This window comes from Anomaloglossus baeobatrachus, chromosome 12 (assembly GCF_048569485.1).
Source record: "Anomaloglossus baeobatrachus isolate aAnoBae1 chromosome 12, aAnoBae1.hap1, whole genome shotgun sequence".
NCBI classification, from domain to species: Eukaryota; Metazoa; Chordata; class Amphibia; order Anura; family Aromobatidae; genus Anomaloglossus; species Anomaloglossus baeobatrachus.
Window position 1 is genome coordinate 87,977,563 of NC_134364.1, and position 23,678 is coordinate 88,001,240.

Here is a 23,678-nt window from a genome sequence, read left to right on the forward strand (position 1 = left end):
TGGGGGTACAGGATAATGACACTGAGGGTACAGGATAATGACACTGACACTGGGGGTACAGGATAATGACACTGACACTGGAGGTACAGGATAATGACACTGACACTGGAGGTGCAGGATAATGACACTGACACTGGGGATACAGGATAATGACACTGACACTGGGGGTACAGGATAATGACACTGACACTGGGGGTACAGGATAATGACACTGACACTGGGGGTGCAGGATAATGACACTGACACTGGAGGTGCAGGATAATGACACTGACACTGGGGATACAGGATAATGACACTGACACTGGGGGTACAGGATAATGACACTGACACTGGGGGTACAGGATAATGACACTGACACTGGGGGTGCAGGATAATGACACTGACACTGGAGGTGCAGGATAATGACACTGACACTGGGGATACAGGATAATGACACTGACACTGGGGGTACAGGATAATGACACTGACACTGGGGGTACAGGATAATGGCACTGACACTGGGGGTACAGGATAATGACACTGACACTGGGGGTACAGGATAATGACACTGACACTGGGGGTACAGGATAATGACACTGACACTGGGGGTACAGGATAATGGCACTGACACTGGGGGTACAGGATAATGACACTGACACTGGAGGTGCAGGATAATGACACTGACACTGGGGATACAGGATAATGACACTGACACTGGGAGTACAGGATAATGGCACTGACACTGGGGGTACAGGATAATGACACTGACACTGGGGGTACAGGATAATGACACTGACACTGGGGGTACAGGATAATGACACTGACACTGGGGGTACAGGATAATGACACTGACACTGGGGGTGCAGGATAATGACACTGACACTGGGGGTACAGGATAATGACACTGACACTGGGTGTACAGGATAATGACACTGACACTGGGGGTACAGGATAATGACACTGACACTGGGGGTACAGGATAATGACACTGACACTGGGGGTACAGGATAATGACACTGACACTGGGTGTACAGGATAATGACACTGACACTGGGGGTACAGGATAATGACACTGACACTGGGGGTACAGGATAATGACACTGGGAGTACAGGATAATGGCACTGACACTGGGGGTACAGGATAATGACACTGACACTGGGGGTACAGGATAATGACACTGACACTGGGGTACGGGATAATGACACTGACACTGGGTGTACAGGATAATGACACTAACACTGGGGGTACAGGATAATGACACTGACAATGGGTGTACAGGATAATAACACTGACACTGGGGATACAGGATAATGACACTGACACTGGGGGTACAGGATAATGGCACTGACACTGGGGGTACGGGATAATGACACTGACACTGGATGTACAGGATAATGACACTGACACTGGAGGTACAGGATAATGACACTGACACTGGGGGTACGGGATAATGACACTGACACTGGGGGTACAGGATAATGACACTGGGAGTACAGGATAATGGCACTGACACTGGGGGGTACAGGATAATGACACTGACACTGGGGGTACGGGATAATGACACTGACACTGGGGGTACAGGATAATGACACTGACACTGGGAGTACAGGATAATGGCACTGACACTGGGGGTACAGGATAATGACACTGACACTGGGGGTACAGGATAATGACACTGGGGGTACAGGATAATGGCACTGACACTGGGGGTACAGGATAATGACACTGACACTGGGGGTACAGGATAATGACACTGGGGGTACAGGATAATGACACTGACACTGGGGGTACAGGATAATGACACTGACACTGGGGGTACAGGATAATGACACTGACACTGGGGGTTCAGGATAATGACACTGACACTGGGTGTACGGGATAATGGCACTGACACTGGGGGTGCAGGATAATGACACTGACACTGGGTGTACGGGATAATGGCACTGACACTGGGGGTACAGGATAATGACACTGACACTGGGTGTACAGGATAATGACACTGACACTGGGGGTACAGGATAATGACACTGACACTGGGGGTACAGGATAATGGCACTGACACTGGGGGTTCAGGATAATGACACTGACACTGGGTGTACGGGATAATGGCACTGACACTGGGGGTGCAGGATAATGACACTGACACTGGGTGTACGGGATAATGGCACTGACACTGGGGGTGCAGGATAATGACACTGACACTGGGTGTACAGGATAATGACACTGACACTGGGGGTACAGGATAATGACACTGACACTGGGTGTACGGGATAATGGCACTGACACTGGGGGTGCAGGATAATGATACTGACACTGGGAGTACAGGATAATGACACTGACACTGGGGGTACAGGATAATGACACTGACACTGGGGGTACAGGATAATGGCACTGACACTGGGGGTACAGGATAATGACACTGACACTGGGGGTACAGGATAATGACACTGACACTGGGGGTACAGGATAATGACACTGACACTGGGTGTACGGGATAATGGCACTGACACTGGGGGTGCAGGATAATGATACTGACACTGGGTGTACAGGATAATGACACTGACACTGGGGGTACAGGATAATGGCACTGACACTGGGGGTACAGGATAATGACACTGACACTGGGGGTACAGGATAATGACACTGACACTGGGGGTACAGGATAATGACACTGACACTGGGTGTACGGGATAATGGCACTGACACTGGGGGTGCAGGATAATGATACTGACACTGGGTGTACAGGATAATGGCACTGACACTGGGGGTACAGGATAATGACCCTGACACTGGGGGTACAGGATAATGACACTGGGGGTACAGGATAATGACACTGACACTGGGGGTACAGGATAATGGCACTGACACTGGGGGTACAGGATAATGACACTGACACTGGGGGTACAGGATAATGACACTGACACTGGGGGTACAGGATAATGACACTGACACTGAGGGAACAGGATAATGACACTGGGGGTACAGGATAATGACGCTGACACTGGGGGTACAGGATAATGGCACTGACACTGGGGGTACAGGATAATGACACTGACACTGGGGTACAGGATAATGACACTGACACTGGGGGTACAGGATAATGACACTGACACTGGGGTACAGGATAATGACACTGACACTGGGGGTACAGGATAATGACACTGGGGGTGCAGGATAATGGCACTGGGGGTGCAGGATAATGACACTGGGGGTGCAGGATAATGACACTGACACTGGGGGTACAGGATAATGACACTGGAGGTACAGGATAATGACACTGACACTGGGGGTACAGGATAATGACACTGGGGGTGCAGGATAATGACACTGGGGGTACAGGATAATGACCCAGGGTGGGATGAGTGCGGCACTCCAGGTGTTAATCTGGTGCTGGGGGAGGATCTGGCGGTGACACCCATTTCCCGGGGAGGCCGGGCTCGGGCTGTCCTCTCTGTGGCAGGATGAGCTGTTCTTAGTCTTCGGCTCCAGGTTCCTCTGCACTTTCTCCACCATGAAGAGGATCTTCTCCTGTTCCACCTCTCAGGTCCCTGTAAGTCATGTGACTGCTGTTGCTGTGTGATGTGAGGATGGGGGTGGTAGTCCTCCTGGATTACTTTACTGCACGATGTGAGTTGGCTGAAGATCCTCTGAGGTTCGTGACAGGGATCGTGTTAACTTGTTATCTGCTGGAGGATATCTGATTACTTTTGGCTGTGAGATGTGCGGAGTTACCATTGGTCATACTGATGTAGCAGAGCTGAGCTTGTCCGGTATCTATGCGGTTATGTGAGGACTTCCATCTACTACTACACCGAACCTCAGCGCATGGGGTCGTAGCTGCACTGGAGCTCTGCTGTGTGAGGCCAGGACACAGTGAGAGGTGTTTGTTCAGTCATCAGCCGTTGGTGGTTACTAATAATATTTAGGTGGAGACATTATTGTTCCCTGCACTCCTGACCTGTATCCTGACATCGGAGACAACAAATATGTGTGTAATGACTGACCAAGCATCTCATTCCTCTAAATAGTGGGCAGTATTATAGTAGTTATATTCTTGTACATAGGGGGCAGTATTATAGCAGTTATATTCTTGTACATAGGAGCAGTATTATAGCAGTTATATTCTTGTACATAGGGGGCAGTATTATAGCAGTTATATTCTTGTACATAGGGGGCAGTATTATAGTAGTTATATTCTTGTACATAGGGGCAGTATTATAGTAATTATATTCTTGTACATAGGAGCAGTATTATAGCAGTTATATTCTTGTACATAGGGGGCAGTATTATAGTAGTTATATTCTTGTACATAGGGGCAGTATTATAGTAGTTATATCCTTGTATATAGGAGCAGTATTATAGCAGTTATATTCTTGTACATAGGGGCAGTATTATGGCAGTTATATTCTTGTACATAGGGGCAGTATTATAGCAGTTATATTCTTGTACATAGGAGCAGTGTTATAGCAGTTATATTCTTGTACATAGGGGCAGTATTATAGCAGTTATATTCTTGTACATAGGGGGCAGTATTATAGTAGTTATATCCTTGTATATAGGAGCAGTATTATAGCAGTTATATTCTTGTACATAGGGGCAGTATTATAGCAGTTATATTCTTGTACATAGGGGCAGTATTATAGCAGTTATATTCTTGTACATAGGGGCAGTATTATAGTAGTTATATTCCAGTACATAGGGGGCAGTATTATAGCAGTTATATTCTTGTACACAGGAGGCTGTATTATAGTAGTTATATTCCTGTACATAGGAGGCAGTATTATAGTAGTGATATTCTTGTACATAGGAGCAGTATTATAGTAGTTATATTCTTGTACATAGGGGCAGTATTATAGTAGTTATATTCTTGTACATAGGAGGCAGTATTATAGTAGTTATATTCTTGTACATAGGAGCAGTATTATAGTAGTTATATTCTTGTACATAGGGGCAGTATTATAGTAGTTATATTCTTGTACATAGGGGCAGTATTATAGTAGTTATATTCTTGTACATAGGAGCAGTATTATAGTAGTTATATTCTTGTATATAGGGGCAGTATTATAGTAGTTATATTCTTGTACTTAGGGTACAGTATTACAGTAGTTATATTCTTGTACATAGGAGGCAGTATTATAGTAATTATATTCTTGTACATAGGGGACAGTATTATAGTAGTTATATTCTTGTACATAGGAGGCAGTATTATAGCAGTTATACTCTTGTACATAGGAACAGTATTATAGTAGTTATATTCTTGTACATAGGGGCAGTATTATAGTAGTTATATTCTTGTACATAGGGGGCAGTATTATAGCAGTTATACTCTTGTACATAGGAGCAGTATTATAGCAGTTATACTCTTGTACATAGGGGGCAGTATTATAGCAGTTATACTCTTGTACGTAGGGGGCAGTATTATAGTAGTTGTATTCTTGTACATAGGGGGCAGTATTATAGCAGTTATACTCTTGTACATAGGGGGCAGTATTATAGCAGTTATACTCTTGTACGTAGAGGGCAGTATTATAGTAGTTATATTCTTGTACATAGAGGACAGTATTATAGTAGTTATATTCTTGTACACAGGGGGCAGTATTATAGTAGTTATACTCTTGTACGTAGGGGGCAGTATTATAGTAGTTGTATTCTTGTACTTAGGGTGCAGTATTATAGTAGTTATATTGTTGTACTTAGGGGGCAGTATTATAGCAGTTATACTCTTGTACATAGGGGGCAGTATTGTAGCAGTTATATTCTTGTACATAGGGGGCAGTATTATAGTAGTTATATTCTTGTACACAGGGGGCAGTATTATAGTAGTTATACTCTTGTACATAGGAGCAGTATTATAGTAGTTATATTCTTGTACACAGGGGGCAGTATTATAGTAGTTATATTCTTGTACATAGGGGGCAGTATTATAGCAGTTATACTCTTGTACATAGGGGCAGTATTATAGTAGTTATATTGTTGTACTTAGGGGGCAGTATTATAGCAGTTATACTCTTGTACATAGGGGGCAGTATTGTAGCAGTTATACTCTTGTACATAGGGGGCAGTATTATAGTAGTTATATTCTTGTACACAGGGGGCAGTATTATAGTAGTTATACTCTTGTACATAGGAGCAGTATTATAGTAGTTATATTCTTGTACACAGGGGGCAGTATTATAGTAGTTATATTCTTGTACATAGGGGGCAGTATTATAGCAGTTATACTCTTGTACATAGGGGCAGTATTATAGTAGTTATATTCTTGTACATAGGGGGCAGTATTATAGCAGTTATACTCTTGAACATAGGGGCAGTATTATAGTAGTTATATTCTTGTACATAGGAGGCAGTATTATAGTAGTTATATTCTTGTACATAGGGGGCAGTATTATAGTAGTTATATTCTTGTACATAGAGGACAGTATTATAGCAGTTATACTCTTGTACATAGGGGGCAGTATTGTAGCAGTTATACTCTTGTACATAGGGGGCAGTATTATAGTAGTTATATTCTTGTACACAGGGGGCAGTATTATAGTAGTTATACTCTTGTACATAGGGGGCAGTAGTATAGCAGTTATACTCTTGTACATAGGGGCAGTATTATAGTAGTTATATTGTTGTACTTAGGGGGCAGTATTATAGCAGTTATACTCTTGTACATAGGGGGCAGTATTGTAGCAGTTATACTCTTGTACATAGGGGGCAGTATTATAGTAGTTATATTCTTGTACACAGGGGGCAGTATTATAGTAGTTATACTCTTGTACATAGGAGCAGTATTATAGTAGTTATATTCTTGTACACAGGGGGCAGTATTATAGTAGTTATATTCTTGTACATAGGGGGCAGTATTATAGCAGTTATACTCTTGTACATAGGGGCAGTATTATAGTAGTTATATTCTTGTACATAGGGGGCAGTATTATAGCAGTTATACTCTTGAACATAGGGGCAGTATTATAGTAGTTATATTCTTGTACAAAGGAGGCAGTATTATAGTAGTTATATTCTTGTACATAGGGGGCAGTATTATAGTAGTTATATTCTTGTACATAGAGGACAGTATTATAGTAGTTATATTCTTGTACATAGGGGGCAGTATTATAGCAGTTATACTCTTGTACATAGGGGGCAGTATTATAGTAGTTAGATTCTTGTACATAGGGGGCAGTATTATAGCAGTTATACTCTTGTACATAGGGGGCAGTATTATAGTAGTTAGATTCTTGTACATAGGGGGCAGTATTATAGCAGTTATACTCTTGTACATAGGGGGCAGTATTATAGTAGTTACAGTTAGGTCCAGAAATATTTGGACAGTGACACAATTTTCGCGAGTTGGGCTCTGCATGCCACCACATTGGATTTGAAATGAAACCTCTACAACAGAATTCAAGTGCAGATTGTAACGTTTAATTTGAAGGTTTGAACAAAAATATCTGATAGAAATTGTAGGAATTGTACACATTTCTTTACAAACACTTCACATTTTAGGAGGTCAAAAGTAATTGGACAAATAAACCAAACCCAAACAAAATATTTGTATTTTCAATATTTTGTTGCGAATCCTTTGGAGGCAATCACTGCCTTAAGTCTGGAACCCATGGACATCACCAAACGCTGGGTTTCCTCCTTCTTAATGCTTTGCCAGGCCTTTACAGCCGCAGCCTTCAGGTCTTGCTTGTTTGTGGGTCTTTCCCTCTTAAGTCTGGATTTGAGCAAGTGAAATGCATGCTCAATTGGGTTAAGATCTGGTGATTGACTTGGCCATTGCAGAATGTTCCACTTTTTTGCACTCATGAACTCCTGGGTAGCTTTGGCTGTATGCTTGGGGTCATTGTCCATCTGTACTATGAAGCGCCGTCCGATCAACTTTGCGGCATTTGGCTGAATCTGGGCTGAAAGTATATCCCGGTACACTTCAGAATTCATCCGGCTACTCTTGTCTGCTGTTATGTCATCAATAAACACAAGTGACCCAGTGCCATTGAAAGCCATGCATGCCCATGCCATCACGTTGCCTCCACCATGTTTTACAGAGGATGTGGTGTGCCTTGGATCATGTGCCGTTCCCTTTCTTCTCCAAACTTTTTTCTTCCCATCATTCTGGTACAGGTTGATCTTTGTTTCATCTGTCCATAGAATACTTTTCCAGAACTGAGCTGGCTTCATGAGGTGTTTTTCAGCAAATTTAACTCTGGCCTGTCTATTTTTGGAATTGATGAATGGTTTGCATCTAGATGTGAACCCTTTGTATTTACTTTCATGGAGTCTTCTCTTTACTGTTGACTTAGAGACAGATACACCTACTTCACTGAGAGTGTTCTGGACTTCAGTTGATGTTGTGAATGGGTTCTTCTTCACCAAAGAAAGTATGCGGCGATCATCCACCACTGTTGTCATCCGTGGACGCCCAGGCCTTTTTGAGTTCCCAAGCTCACCAGTCAATTCCTTTTTTCTCAGAATGTACCCGACTGTTGATTTTGCTACTCCAAGCATGTCTGCTATCTCTCTGATGGATTTTTTCTTTTTTTTCAGCCTCAGGATGTTCTGCTTCCCCTCAATTGAGAGTTCCTTAGACCGCATGTTGTCTGGTCACAGCAACAGCTTCCAAATGCAAAACAACACACCTGTAATCAACCCCAGACCTTTTAACTACTTCATTGATTACAGGTTAACGAGGGAAACGCCTTCAGAGTTAATTGCAGCCCTTAGAGTCCCTTGTCCAATTACTTTTGGTCCCTTGAAAAAAAGGAGGCTATGCATTACAGAGCTATGATTCCTAAACCCTTTCTCCGATTTGGATGTGAAAACTCTCATATTGCAGCTGGGAGTGTGCACTTTCAGCCCATATTATATATAGAATTGTATTTCTGAACATGTTTTTGTAAACAGCTAAAATAACAAAACTTGTGTCACTGTCCAAATATTTCTGGACCTAACTGTATACTCTTGTACATAGGGGGCAGTATTATACCAGTTATACTCTTGTACATAGGGGCAGTATTATAGTAGTTATATTCTTGTACATAGGGGGCAGTATTATAGCAGTTATACTCTTGTACATAGGGGCAGTATTATAGTAGTTGTATTCTTGTACATAGGGGCAGTATTATAGTAGTTGTATTCTTGTACATAGGGGGCAGTATTATAGCAGTTATACTCTTGTACATAGGAGCAGTATTATAGTAGTTATATTCTTGTACATAGGGGCAGTATTATAGTAGTTATATTCTTGTACATAGGGAGCAGTATTATAGTAGTTATATTCTTGTACATAGGAGCAGTATTATAGTAGTTATATTCTTATACATAGGGGGCAGTATTATAGCAGTTATACTCTTGTACATAGGGGCAGTATTATAGTAGTTGTATTCTTGTACATAGGGGGCAGTATTATAGTAGTTATATTCTTGTACATAGGGGCAGTATTATAGTAGTTATATTCTTGTACATAGGGGGCAGTATTATAGTAGTTATATTCTTGTACATAGGAGGCAGTATTATAGTAGTTACATTCTTGTACATAGGTGCAGTATTATAGCATTTATATTCCAGTACATAGGGGCAGTATTATAGTACTTATATTCCAGTACATAGGGGCAGTATTATGGTACTTATATTCCAGTACATAGGGGCAGTATTATGGTACTTATATTCCAGTACATAGGGGCAGTATTATAGTACTTATATTCCAGTACATAGGGGGCAGTATTATAGTAGTTATATTCCAGTACATAGGGGCAGTATTATAGTACTGATATTCCAGTACATAGGGGGCAGTATTATAGCATTTATATTCCAGTACATAGGGGCAGTATTATAGTACTTATATTCCAGTACATAGGGGCAGTATTATGGTACTTATATTCCAGTACATAGGGGCAGTATTATAGTACTTATATTCCAGTACATAGGGGGCAGTATTATAGTAGTTATATTCTTGTACATAGGGGGCAGTATTATAGTAGTTACATTCTTGTACATAGGTGCAGTATTATAGCATTATATATTCCAGTACATAGGGGCAGTATTATAGTATTTATATTCCAGTACATAGGGGCAGTATTATAGTACTTATATTCCAGTACATAGGGGGCAGTATTATGGTACTTATATTCCAGTACATAGGTGCAGTATTATAGCATTATATATTCCAGTACATAGGGGCAGTATTATAGTACTTATATTCCAGTACATAGGGGCAGTATTTTAGTACTTATATTCCAGTACATAGGGGCAGTAGTATAGTAGTAATATTTTCTTCCGTAGAGGAAATATAAGCTGTCGGCCTCCTGTGATGTCACCTGCCAGCTTTGTCTTCTGTGTGTAAACACTGTTTTTCCTCTTTTCACATTTCTCTGCACATTTACCTTCATGTCATCTTGCTCTGTTACTCACATAATTAGATGTTGCCTTCATCATTTTCTGGCGCCAAAAGTTCTTTTAGCTGAATGAGACATTCGAGATACTAGAAAACTGCTTCTTGAGCTCTTGCCCCTGAGACCTGGATCCAGGCGCAGTCCTTACACGTTACTTGTGGATTATAAGTGATCGATGCACACATTAAAGGTGTGGGGCATAACAGGCATGAGTGGGAGATTTACCAGACGAAACCCACTAAACGGTAGTGAGCTCTACACTGGGCAACTCCAAATGTTCCTAGGTATGTGATACTCTCCTATATCTGCCATTCCGAAACTTCAGAAATCAGAGTTATTGATGAGAGTGTATGAGGACAACGGTGAGCAGCCAGTCCGGCCTGGTCACATGCGGTGTAGATGGGTACTTATACCACCTGACTACTTTGTGGTCTGTGTTTTCCGACACCCGGGATTGATTCTCACATGTGGATCCAACCTCTAAATCTGAATCCAATCTACACTTGGCTCGGGAGCGCGGACACATTCCATACTGCTCCGTTTCGGCTTTATTCGTATGAAATTAAAGAATTTTTATGTGTTCTTTTATGCCAAAATGATTGTTTGTGGCAGGAGAAGAGCACAGGGCGCTAATTATAACCAGATCAGTGCTGTTCTGGACCTGAAGACAGTGTGCATCGTTTGGTTGGGGGGCTATATACTATCCCAGACCAGCGCCATACAAGCATATAAGATATATCGGGTCATTCCCCTTTTCATCTTCACTCTCTACCTTCACACGGGCAGAACGAGCGGCGATCGATGACATAGCAAGTCAGTCGACACTCATTTGAAGACCATTTTACACGGATTGACCCAAGTTGTATGGGGCGAACAATGTTGAATATCCCAGGGGGAAATGCACCTAGGATTTCACTGTGTTGAGCGCCTTTGCTGGCTGTCGGCAGTGTTTTCTCTGGCTGGTCTCCCCGAGATCAGTGAGTGTTTTGTCTTGCTGGGCTACTAGGCATTGCTCCCACCTGGCCAGAATCCTACTCCACACTGATGAGGGGCAATACCCCGAAACAGCTGTCTGTGGATGGATACCTGGCCTTGGTATTTCTGTTGTCATATCTTTAAACTCGTCAAGAGTTGGCTATTCACTAAAAGGACCACTTAATATGGTGGTTATGGTGGTCTCCTAAAAAGAGCCACTCCTTGGCTAGGTCCTTCCCGGAGGGATATCTGGCTATTTTCTGTGTCAAGACTCCTAACAGAGGCTCCACGGACCTTTTTGATTTGCAATGTTGAATATGATCATTAACAGTGTGGAAGAAAAACTTATGAGAGATGGGTTTTGGGCAGGGGGTGAACAATTCCTTTAAGAGATTACAGTCACAAAGATTAGTATATTTTTCCATGTGACTGCATCAGACTTAAAGGTCAAGATGTCCGATTATTATAAAGGAGAAAAGTCCTGTCAGATAAGTCGTTGTATGGTTCCCAGTAACCAAAACGCGTTGGTCGCGAGTTGTACAAACAGACAACGTATGATGCTTCCCGTAGAGACCAAACACATCGGGATGTAAACATTGCAAGGAACGTGTGTTATAAACCTCTGCACATGGCGGCTATAAACAGAGCCGACCCCTGACCTCTGTCCGCTGATCGATAACGGGTAAATATGGACTGACGGTGAAGCAACTGCGGAGTACACAACGGAAAGTCATGACTCTACTAGACATGATGTGTAGGATTAGATACACAGCTCCTTGGTCAGGTGCAGGGCTTTGCTTTATATTTCGGCCTAGCTTTATAGAAATACCATGGTGACGGGTAGACCTGCAGGACGTGTGACTGTACCTCAGCTTAATCGCTGTTGTGACGGCCTGGAGCAGAGGAGAGGAGACTTGTGGTATGTGACTTGTCTCATCCGTGTCCAGGGATAATCACTAATTATCTCACAATTGTCACCTCCAAACAAGAGCGAGCGTGTGTCACACATCATAAAAATTGAGGTGGAGAAGGAGGCGCGAGTGAGACCATAGACAACCATCATTTTCCAAATTAAATTCATGAAAGCAGTGATTTGTTTGGCTGCTATTCTTGTATCTCCTGCTTTTAGTACATGACACACAGCGCCATTTTTTTGCAGCAGTTTCTTGATCACATAGTTTTTAGAGATGAGTGAGCACTACCATGCTCAAGTGCTCGGTACTTGTTACTAATGATGAGTGAGCAATACCATGCTCGTTACTTGTAACCAGTCATGAGCGGGTGTTCAGTACTCGTAACTAGTGATGAGTGAGTACTACATGCGCAGGTGCTCAGTACTTGTTACTAGTGATGAGCGAGCACTACCATATTCGGGTGCTCAGTACTCGTAACTAGTGATGAGGGGGCACTACCATGCTCGGGTGCTCGGTACTTGTTACTAGTGATGAGCGAGCACTACCATATTCAGGTGCTCAGTACTCGTAACTAGTGATGAGCGGGCACTACCATGCTCGGGTGCTCGGTACTTGTTACTAGTGATGAGTGAGCACTACCATGCTTCAGTGCTCAGTACTGGTAACTAGTGATGAGTGAGCACTACCATGCTCGGGTGCTCGGTACTTGTTACTAGTGATGAGTGAGCACTACCATGCTCAAGTGCTCAGTACTTGTTACTAGTGATGAGTGAGCACTACCATGCTCAAGTGCTCGGTACTTGTTACTAGTGATGAGTGAGCACTACCATGCTCAAGTGCTCAGTACTTGTTACTAGTGATGAGTGAGCACTACCATGCTTCAGTGCTCAGTACTGGTAACTAGTGATGAGTGAGCACTACCATGCTCGGGTGCTCGGTACTTGTTACTAGTGATGAGTGAGCACTACCATGCTCAAGTGCTCAGTACTTGTTACTAGTGATGAGTGAGCACTACCATGCTCAAGTGCTCAGTACTTGTTACTAGTGATGAGTGAGCACTACCATGCTCAAGTGCTCGGTACTTGTTACTAGTGATGAGTGAGCACTACCATGCTCAAGTGCTCAGTACTTGTTACTAGTGATGAGTGAGCACTACCATGCTCAAGTGCTCAGTACTTGTTACTAGTGATGAGTGAGCACTACCATGCTCAAGTGCTCAGTACTTGTTACTAGTGATAAACCTCTGGTGTCCTGTAGCTCGGGGACGAGCTACGTTTAACCAAGTGGAAATGTGATGCCCTGGCCTATCAGGTCGTCACAGAACATTGTACAATCTGCCCTTCTGCATGATGTCCATCTCCTTCTTGGTTACGGGTCCCTGATCTTTGGTATTGCTAAGAACAAGCCAATCAAATATCCTAGAAACACTCTGCACCACACCAACCAGACACACCAATGGGTAGCCTGAAGGGAATAGAGCCGCCCACTTGGGGGGTTGGTTAGGGAGGGTCAGGAGTGTCAGGAGCGGTTAAGTCATGTGGTGACTCTCGTGAGGAGAGGCACAAGTCAGTTGGAGGAGCTTAGGAGCTGGGCTCCTCAGTTACTAGGTGGCAGACGTTGGTCTGGGCCTGGTAGGAGATGGAACCCCGGTCGCAGGGGATCGTGTCAAGGGGCACGGAACTGCCAAAGAGGGCAGCCGGCGGCCTTGAGCCATCTACGGGCAGGGGCCAAGGCACGGCGGGGTACGTGAACCCTAGGCAAGGAAAGTAGCTTTAAGCGTCCTGGTAATTTACCCAACGAGGACGAAGACTTCAAGATTCGTCCTCCACCCGCTCCAAAATCGGGGTACTAGCGCAACGAGGGGGTTAGGACTTTCCAAATACATGGTCCAGAAAATCCCAAGCGTGAACCCTGAGAGCAAGCTCACTCTGTTAGCCATACGGGTGAGCGGGACTCGACTAGTTCTATACTATAGGGGCCAACCAGTAAAGAAAGTGCCAAGGGAAAGGTCACAGGCTAACAAGCAACACCATCAGGCACGGGATCCAAGCGTGCTCCCTCCCTGCTACAGCGGTGCTCAGAATTTCGGTTTACAAGTTGTCGGTGTTAGTGTTATTGGACTGAGTGAGTACGCATTGACCCTTTCCTCCCCAACGGCGTTCCCTTCTCACCATCACCGAGCCCCAGGGCATTCCCCCTACCCATGGAGGGGTTAAAACCTGACTGCCATCCCATCGCCACCGGGCGCTCCCAACAGCAGCGGTGGTATTCCATCTTACCACACACCGTGGGTGGCGTCACAAACTCTAAACACCAAAATCCCCTGTAAATACCCCGTTTTTTTTTCGAGTGTCCGCGCGACCCCTCCCGGGTCCGGAGATCCCTCGAGCCACCGCGGATCCGGATCCGAGCAGTAGCCCAGCTGCTGACGCTGGGGCGGTACATGAGCACTAATTGTAGTGCTTAGGAGCTGGGCTCCTCAGTTACTAGGTGGCAGACGTTGGTCTCAGGTGATCAGTGCTTGTTACTAGTGATGAGTGAGCACTACCATGCTCAGGTGCTCGGTACTCATACTAACTAGTGATGAGCGAGCACTGCCATGCTCTGTACTCGTAAAGAGTGATGAACGAGCACTGCACGGTACTCTTAACAAGCAGTCGGACGCTCTGATGGGCTTGACTCGTACCGAGTATAATGGAAGTCAATGGGGAAGATTTTCTGGAAACATGCTCGAGTTCCCTATTGAATTCCATTATATTTGGTATATGAGTCATGCCCGAGTAGTGAGCACCTGAGCATGGTAGTGCTCACTCATCATGAGTACCGAGCATCCGAGCATGGTAGTACTCACTCATCACTAGTCACGAGTACTGAGCATCCGAGCATGGTAGTACTCACTCATCACTAGTTTTGAGTTCCAAGCATGGTAGTGCTCGCTCATCACTAGCTATGAGTATCGAGCATTTGAGTATGGTAGTACTCTCTCATCAATAGTTACGAATACTAAGCATGGTAGTGCTCACTCATCACTACTTTCAAGTACCCAGCACCCGAGCATGGTAGTGCTCACTCATCACTAGTTACAAGTTACAAGCAGCACCCGAGCATGGTAGTGCTCACTCATCACAAGTTATGAGTTCCTAGCACCAGAGCATGGTAGTGCCCGCTCATCACTAGCTATGAGTACCGAGCATTCGAGTATGGCAGTGCTCTCTCATCAATAGTTATGAGTACTGAGCACCTGATCATGGTAGTGCCCGCTCATCACTAGTTACGAGTACAGAGCACCAGAGCATAGTAGTGCCCGCTCATCACTAGTTATGAGTACAGAGCACCAGAGCATGGTAGTGCCCGCTCATCACTAGTTATGAGTACAGAGCACCAGAGCATGGTAGTGCTCGCTCATCACTAGTTACCAGTACTGAGCACCCGAGCATGGTAGTGCCCGCTCATCACTAGATACGAGTACAGAGCACCTGAGCATGGTAGTGCTCGCTCATCACTAGTTACGAGTACAGAGCACCTGAGCATGGTAGTGCTCGCTCATCACTAGTTATCAGTACAGAGCATGGTAGTGCCCGCTCATCACTAGTTATCAGTACAGAGCACCAGAGCATGGTAGTGCTCGCTCATCACTAGTTATGAGTACTGAGCACCTGAGCATGGTAGTGCTCGCTCATCACTAGTTAAGAGTACAGAGCACCCGAGCATGGTAGTGCTCGCTCATCACTAGTTAAGAGTACAGAGCACCTGAGCATGGTAGTGCCCGCTCATCACTAGTTATCAGTACAGAGCACCAGAGCATGGTAGTGCTCGCTCATCACTAGTTATGAGTACAGAGCACCAGAGCATGGTAGTGCTCGCTTATCACTATTTTCGAGTACCCAGCACCCAAGCATGGTAGTGCTCACTCATCACTAGATACCAGTTTCAAGCACCCAAGCATGGTAGTGCCCGCTCATCACTAGCTACGAGTACTGAGCACCCGAGCATGGTAGTGCTCGCTCATCACTAGTTACGAGTACAGAGCACCAGAGCATAGTAGTGCTCGCTCATCACTAGTTATGAGTACAGAGCACCAGAGCATGGTAGTGCCCGCTCATCACTAGTTATGAGTACAGAGCACCAGAGCATGGTAGTGCCCGCTCATCACTAGTTATGAGTACAGAGCACCAGAGCATGGGAGTGCCCGCTCATCACTAGTTATGAGTACAGAGCACCAGAGCATGGTAGTGCTCGCTCATCACTAGTTACGAGTACAGAGCACCTGAGCATGGTAGTGCTCGCTCATCACTAGTTATGAGTACTGAGCACCTGAGCATGGTAGTGCCCGCTCATCACTAGTTACGAGTACAGAGCACCTGAGCATGGTAGTGCTCGCTCATCACTAGTTACGAGTACAGAGCACCTGAGCATGGTAGTGCCCGCTCATCACTAGTTATGAGTACAGAGCACCAGAGCATGGTAGTGCTCGCTCATCACTAGTTATGAGTACAGAGCACCAGAGCATGGTAGTGCTCGCTCATCACTATTTTCGAGTACCCAGCACCCGAGCATGGTAGTGCTCACTCATCACTAGATACCAGTTTCAAGCACCCAAGCATGGTAGTGCTCTCTCATCAATAGTTCCGAGTACCGAGCACCCAAGCATGGTAGTGCTCGCTCATCACTAGTTACGAGTTACGAGCACCCGAGCATGGTAGTGCCCGCTCATCACTAGTCACGAGTACTGAGCACCTGAGCATGGTAGTGCCTGCTCATCACTAGTTACGCGTTTCAAGCACCCGAGCATGGTAGTGCCCGCTCATCACTAGTTACGCGTTTCAAGCACCCGAGCATGGTAGTGCCCGCTCATCACTGGTTACGCGTTTCGAGCACCCGAGCATGGTAGTGCCCGCTCATCACTAGTTACGCGTTTCAAGCACCCGAGCATGGTAGTGCCTGCTCATCACTAGTTACGCGTTTCAAGCACCCGAGCATGGTAGTGCCCGCTCATCACTGGTTACGCGTTTCGAGCACCCGAGCATGGTAGTGCCCGCTCATCACTAGTTACGAGTTTCAAGCACCCGAGCATGGTAGTGCCCGCTCATCACTAGTTACGAGTTTCAAGCACCCGAGCATGGTAGTGCCCGCTCATCACTAGTTACGAGTTTCAAGCACCCGAGCATGGTAGTGCCCGCTCATCACTAATCGTTATAGTTTCTGGAGGTATACAGCACTATGCAAAAGTTTTAGGTAGGTGTAGAAAAAAAATCAAACAATAAAAGGTGTTAGGCCATAAACCCATGTTGCGTATTTGATGAGTTTTTCACCTCAGTATTTGTAGCCAAAACCAGAAGTGGAACAATCAGAGGATACGTGTAATATAAACACGGGCACCACTAATGCATTTTTTACCCACTCCAGGATTTAGCTACAAATACTGAGGTAAAAATACACCTCACCAAATACTCAGAATGTGCACGTGACGTAATCATTTATTTTTATCAATTAACAAAAAGTAAAGTAAACGACAAATCAATGAAATCCTATCAATATTTGGTATTGCTGCCATTTGTCTTCATCAGTTATCGATGCACTTGTGCAGTTTTGATGGCTCGCAGCAGGGAGGCTCTATTACACGGTACATCTCGCAGAACCCACCACACATCTCCTGATGCTTCTGTCTCTTCATATGATCCCAGACACACAGGATCATGTCAGATCAGGGCTGTGCTGGATCGAATCATAACCTCCAGGACATCTTGTTCTTCTTTATGCTGAATAAATTTGGAGCCAATCAGATGCCTCCCTGATGATATTGCGTGATGGATATGTATCTGCCTGTATTTCTCAGCACTGAGGTCACCATCGATCTTGATCTAATCCCCTACTCCATTTGCTACAATTCAGCCGCAAACTTACAAGAGCCCTCCACCATACTTTACTGTTCCTATAGACATTCATTTTTGTGCCACTCTCCAGCCCTACGGAGAACAATCTGCCTTCTGCAACAGCCAAATATTTGACATTTTGACTCACTCCGGAGCACCTACCGCCATTTGTCGCACCCCAGTTCCTATGTTTTCATGTATAGTTGTCTAGGTATGGCTTTTTGGCTGATATTCTTCCATTAAGCCAACTTCTGGCCTTACTTCTCTGAAAAGTAAATAGTTAGCTGTGTTCCACTGGTTCCTGCCAGTTCTGAATTGATGGCACTGCTGGACATCTTCCTATTTTGAAGGGAAGTAACATGAAGTGTCTTTCATCCGTGGCACTAAGTTTCCTTGACTGACCACTGTATCTTCAGTCATTAACATTGTCCACTTCTTGATACTTCTTCAAAAGAGCTTGAACAGGAAATCTTAAAAACCCAATTCTAATACATCTGACCAGGATTAATACAATCCTCAAAACATGAAGTGGTCCTTTAACCTTTTCCTATCCAATAAAATTTCCTGTTCTGTCCATTGAAATCCTATTATAATTGAGAAAAAAATGTGAAAACAGAATTTTGCATTATGAATGAATTTGGTAAAATAAATCAATAGGAAATCAATGTATTCACATGTGAATGATAATGCGTATGAATCATTGATGCCCCCTGCCAGGGGACAAAGGAGCGTAGCAGAATTTTTAGAATGTCCCCCCGGGGGGACTCAGGATAGGAAAAGGTTAAATGTCGGGGGTGCATTGAGACGGCCTTTAGGAAAAAGTGATCTCCACATTAGAAATACAATGTTTCTGCACCAATACAGTGAAATTTTGAAGTCATCATCACCATTCTGTGATGTCATCATCCCCTTACATGACTCTATTACCTTCTTGATGGGTGTTGTCATCATCTTTCTGTTTTGAGAAATCCTAATCTACTTCATGTGTGATGTCATCACTTCCTGGATGTGTGATGTCATCATTTCTTGGTGGTTGTAAATCCCATGTTAAACATATCTATGGAAAATGGTGCTTGATGCTTCCTATTTGTTCTCCAGTGTGTGGCGGATGCACCAGCTGCCGGGATGGTGATGTCCGCTGGAGTGATAAGACATTTGTGTGTGGGCGGAAGATGGGCGAAGCCTTCACGTTTAGAGAACAGGTGTCAGATATTATTACATTTTAGAATTGTTCCTGGTCCATAAACTTCAGGATTATGCACCTCAGGCATAAGTCATTGAGGAGGAAATGATACTGAGGATTACACCCAGTATACAGGACAGCAAAAGTAGTAATCTGAGTGTATATATACAGAATAATACAGATACTGATAATTACACCCAGTATACAGGACAGGAGAAGTGGTAATCTGAGTGTATATATACAGAATAATACAGATACTGATAATTACACCCAGTATACAGGACAGCAGAAGTGGTAATCTGAGTGTATATATACAGAATAATACAAATACTGAGAATTACACCCAGTATACAGGACAGGAGAAGTGGTACTGTGCAATGTATATATACAGAATAATACAGATACTGATAATTACACCCAGTATACAGGACAGGAGAAGTGGTAATCTGAGTGTATATATACAGAATAATACAGATACTGATAATTACACCCAGTATACAGGACAGGAGAAGTGGTAATCTGAGTGTATATATACAGAATAATACAAATACTGATAATTACACCCAGTATACAGGACAGGAGAAGTGGTACTGTGCAGTGTATATATACAGAATAATACAGGTACTGAGAATTACACCCTGTATACAGGACAGCAAAAGTGGTACTGTGCAGTGTATATATACAGAATAATACAGATACTGAGGATTACACCCAGTATACAGGACAGCAAAAGTGGTAATCTGAGTGTATATATACAGAATAATACAGATACTGAGGGTTACACCCAGTATACAGGACAGGAAAAGTGGTACTGTGCAGTGTATATATACAGAATAATACAGATACTGATAATTACACCCAGTATACAGGACAGGAGAAGTGGTAATCTGAGTGTATATATACAGAATAATACAAATACTGAGGATTACACCCAGTATACAGGACAGGAGAAGTGGTACTGTGCAGTGTATATATACAGAATAATACAGATACTGAGGGTTACACCCAGTATACAGGACAGGAAAAGTGGTACTGTGCAGTGTATATATACAGAATAATACAGATACTGAGGATTACACCCAGTATACAGGACAGCAAAAGTGGTAATCTGAGTGTATATATACAGAATAATACAGATACTGATAATTACACCCAGTATACAGGACAGCAAAAGTGGTAATCTGAGTGTATATATACAGAATAATACAGATACTGATAATTACACCCAGTATACAGGACAGCAAAAGTGGTAATCTGAGTGTATATATACAGAATAATACAGACACTGAGGATTACACCCAGTATACAGGACAGCAAAAGTGGTAATCTGAGTGTATATATACAGAATAATACAGATACTGATAATTACACCCAGTATACAGGACAGGAAAAGTGGTACTGTGCAGTGTATATATACAGAATAATACAGATACTGAGGATTACACCCAGTATACAGGACAGCAAAAGTGGTAATCTGAGTGTATATATACAGAATAATACAGATACTGATAATTACACCCAGTATACAGGACAGCAAAAGTGGTAATCTGAGTGTATATATACAGAATAATACAGATACTGATAATTACACCCAGTATACAGGACAGCAAAAGTGGTAATCTGAGTGTATATATACAGAATAATACAGATACTGATAATTACACCCAGTATACAGGACAGCAAAAGTGGTAATCTGAGTGTATATATACAGAATAATACAGATACTGATAATTACACCCAGTATACAGGATGGGAGAAATGGTACTGTGCAGTGTATATATACAGAATAATACAGATACTGAGGATTACACCCAGTATACAGGACAGGAGAAGTGGTAATCTGAGTGTATATATACAGAATAATACAGATACTGATAATTACACCCAGTATACAGGACAGGAGAAGTGGTACTGTGCAGTGTATATATACAGAATAATACAGATATTGAGGATTACACCCAGTATACAGGACAGGAGAAGTGGTAATCTGAGTGTATATATACAGAATAATACAGATACTGATAATTACACCCAGTATACAGGACAGGAGAAGTGGTAATCTGAGTGTATATATACAGAATAATACAGACACTGAGGATTACACCCAGTATACAGGACAGCAAAAGTGGTAATCTGAGTGTATATATACAGAATAATACAGATACTGATAATTACACCCAGTATACAGGATGGGAGAAATGGTACTGTGCAGTGTATATATACAGAATAATGCAGATACTGATAATTACACCCAGTATACAGGACAGGAAAAGTGGTACTGTGTAGTGAATATTTACAGAATAATACAGATACTGATAATTACACCCAGTATACAGGACAGGAAAAGTGGTACTGTGCAGTGTATATATACAGAATAATACAGATACTGAGGATTACACCCAGTATACAGGACAGCAAAAGTGGTAATCTGAGTGTATATATACAGAATAATACAGATACTGATAATTACACCCAGTATACAGGACAGCAAAAGTGGTAATCTGAGTGTATATATACAGAATAATACAGACACTGATAATTACACCCAGTATACAGGACAGCAAAAGTGGTAATCTGAGTGTATATATACAGAATAATACAGATACTGATAATTACACCCAGTATACAGGACAGCAAAAGTGGTAATCTGAGTGTATATATACAGAATAATACAGATACTGATAATTACACCCAGTATACAGGATGGGAGAAATGGTACTGTGCAGTGTATATATACAGAATAATACAGATACTGAGGATTACACCCAGTATACAGGACAGGAGAAGTGGTAATCTGAGTGTATATATACAGAATAATACAGATACTGATAATTACACCCAGTATACAGGACAGGAGAAGTGGTACTGTGCAGTGTATATATACAGAATAATACAGATACTGAGGATTACACCCAGTATACAGGACAGGAGAAGTGGTAATCTGAGTGTATATATACAGAATAATACAGATACTGATAATTACACCCAGTATACAGGACAAGAGAAGTGGTAATCTGAGTGTATATATACAGAATAATACAGACACTGAGGATTACACCCAGTATACAGGACAGCAAAAGTGGTAATCTGAGTGTATATATACAGAATAATACAGATACTGATAATTACACCCAGTATACAGGACAGGAGAAGTGGTACTGTGCAATGTATATATACAGAATAATACAGATACTGAGGATTACACCCAGTATACAGGACAGGAGAAGTGGTAATCTGAGTGTATATATACAGAATAATACAGATACTGATAATTACACCCAGTATACAGGACAGGAGAAGTGGTACTGTGCAGTGTATATATACAGAATAATACAGACACTGAGGATTACACCCAGTATACAGGACAGGAGAAGTGGTACTGTGCAGTGTATATACAGAATAATACAGATACTGATAATTACACCCTGTATACAGGACAGCAAAAGTGGTAATCTGAGTGTATATATACAGAATAATACAGATACTGATAATTACACCCAGTATACAGGACAGGAGAAGTGGTAATCTGAGTGTATATATACAGAATAATACAAATACTGATAATTACACCCAGTATACAGGACAGGAGAAGTGGTACTGTGCAGTGTATATATACAGAATAATACAGATACTGATAATTACACCCTGTATACAGGACAGCAAAAGTGGTAATCTGAGTGTATATATACAGAATAATACAGATACTGATAATTACACCCAGTATACAGGACAGGAGAAGTGGTAATCTGAGTGTATATATACAGAATAATACAAATACTGATAATTACACCCAGTATACAGGACAGGAGAAGTGGTAATCTGAGTGTATATATACAGAATAATACAAATACTGATAATTACACCCAGTATACAGGACAGGAGAAGTGATACTGTGCAGTGTATATATACAGAATACTACAGAAACTGAGGATTACACCCAGTATACAGGACAGGATAAGTGCTACTGTGCAGTGTATATATACAGAATAATACAGGTACTGAGAATTACACCCAGTATACAGGACAGGAGAAGTGGTACTATGCAGTGTGTATATACAGAATAATACAGATACTGATAATTACACCCTGTATACAAGACAAGAGAAGTGGTACTGTGCAGTGTATATATACAGAATATTACAGATACTGAGGATTACACCCAGTATACAGGACAGGAGAAGTGGTACTGTGCAGTGTATATATACAGAATAACACAGATACTGAGGATTACACCCAGTATACAGGACAGGAGAAGTGGTAATGTGAGTGCATATATACAGAATAATACAGATACTGATGATTACACCCTGTATACAGGACAGGAGAAGTGGTACTGTGCAGTGTATATATACAGAATAATACAGATACTGA

At 42.8% G+C, this 23,678-nt stretch overlaps 1 protein-coding gene across 4 annotated transcripts in view; it reads left to right on the top strand.

Moving 5' to 3' along the window:
- Window positions 1-23,678, top strand: part of ANKRD35 (ankyrin repeat domain 35) — a 173,892-nt gene that overhangs the window by 128,557 nt on the left and 21,657 nt on the right. Inside the window, exon 1 of one of the 4 annotated variants that reach the window (XM_075329581.1) lies at window positions 3,433-3,530. The exons of the other annotated variants lie outside the window; for them this stretch is intronic. Within the exon in view, the coding sequence (XP_075185696.1) occupies window positions 3,492-3,530 (39 nt within the window). The 5' untranslated portion in view covers window positions 3,433-3,491. Of the gene's footprint in view, window positions 1-3,432; window positions 3,531-23,678 lie in introns of those variants that run through there. 4 annotated transcript variants of the gene reach the window in all.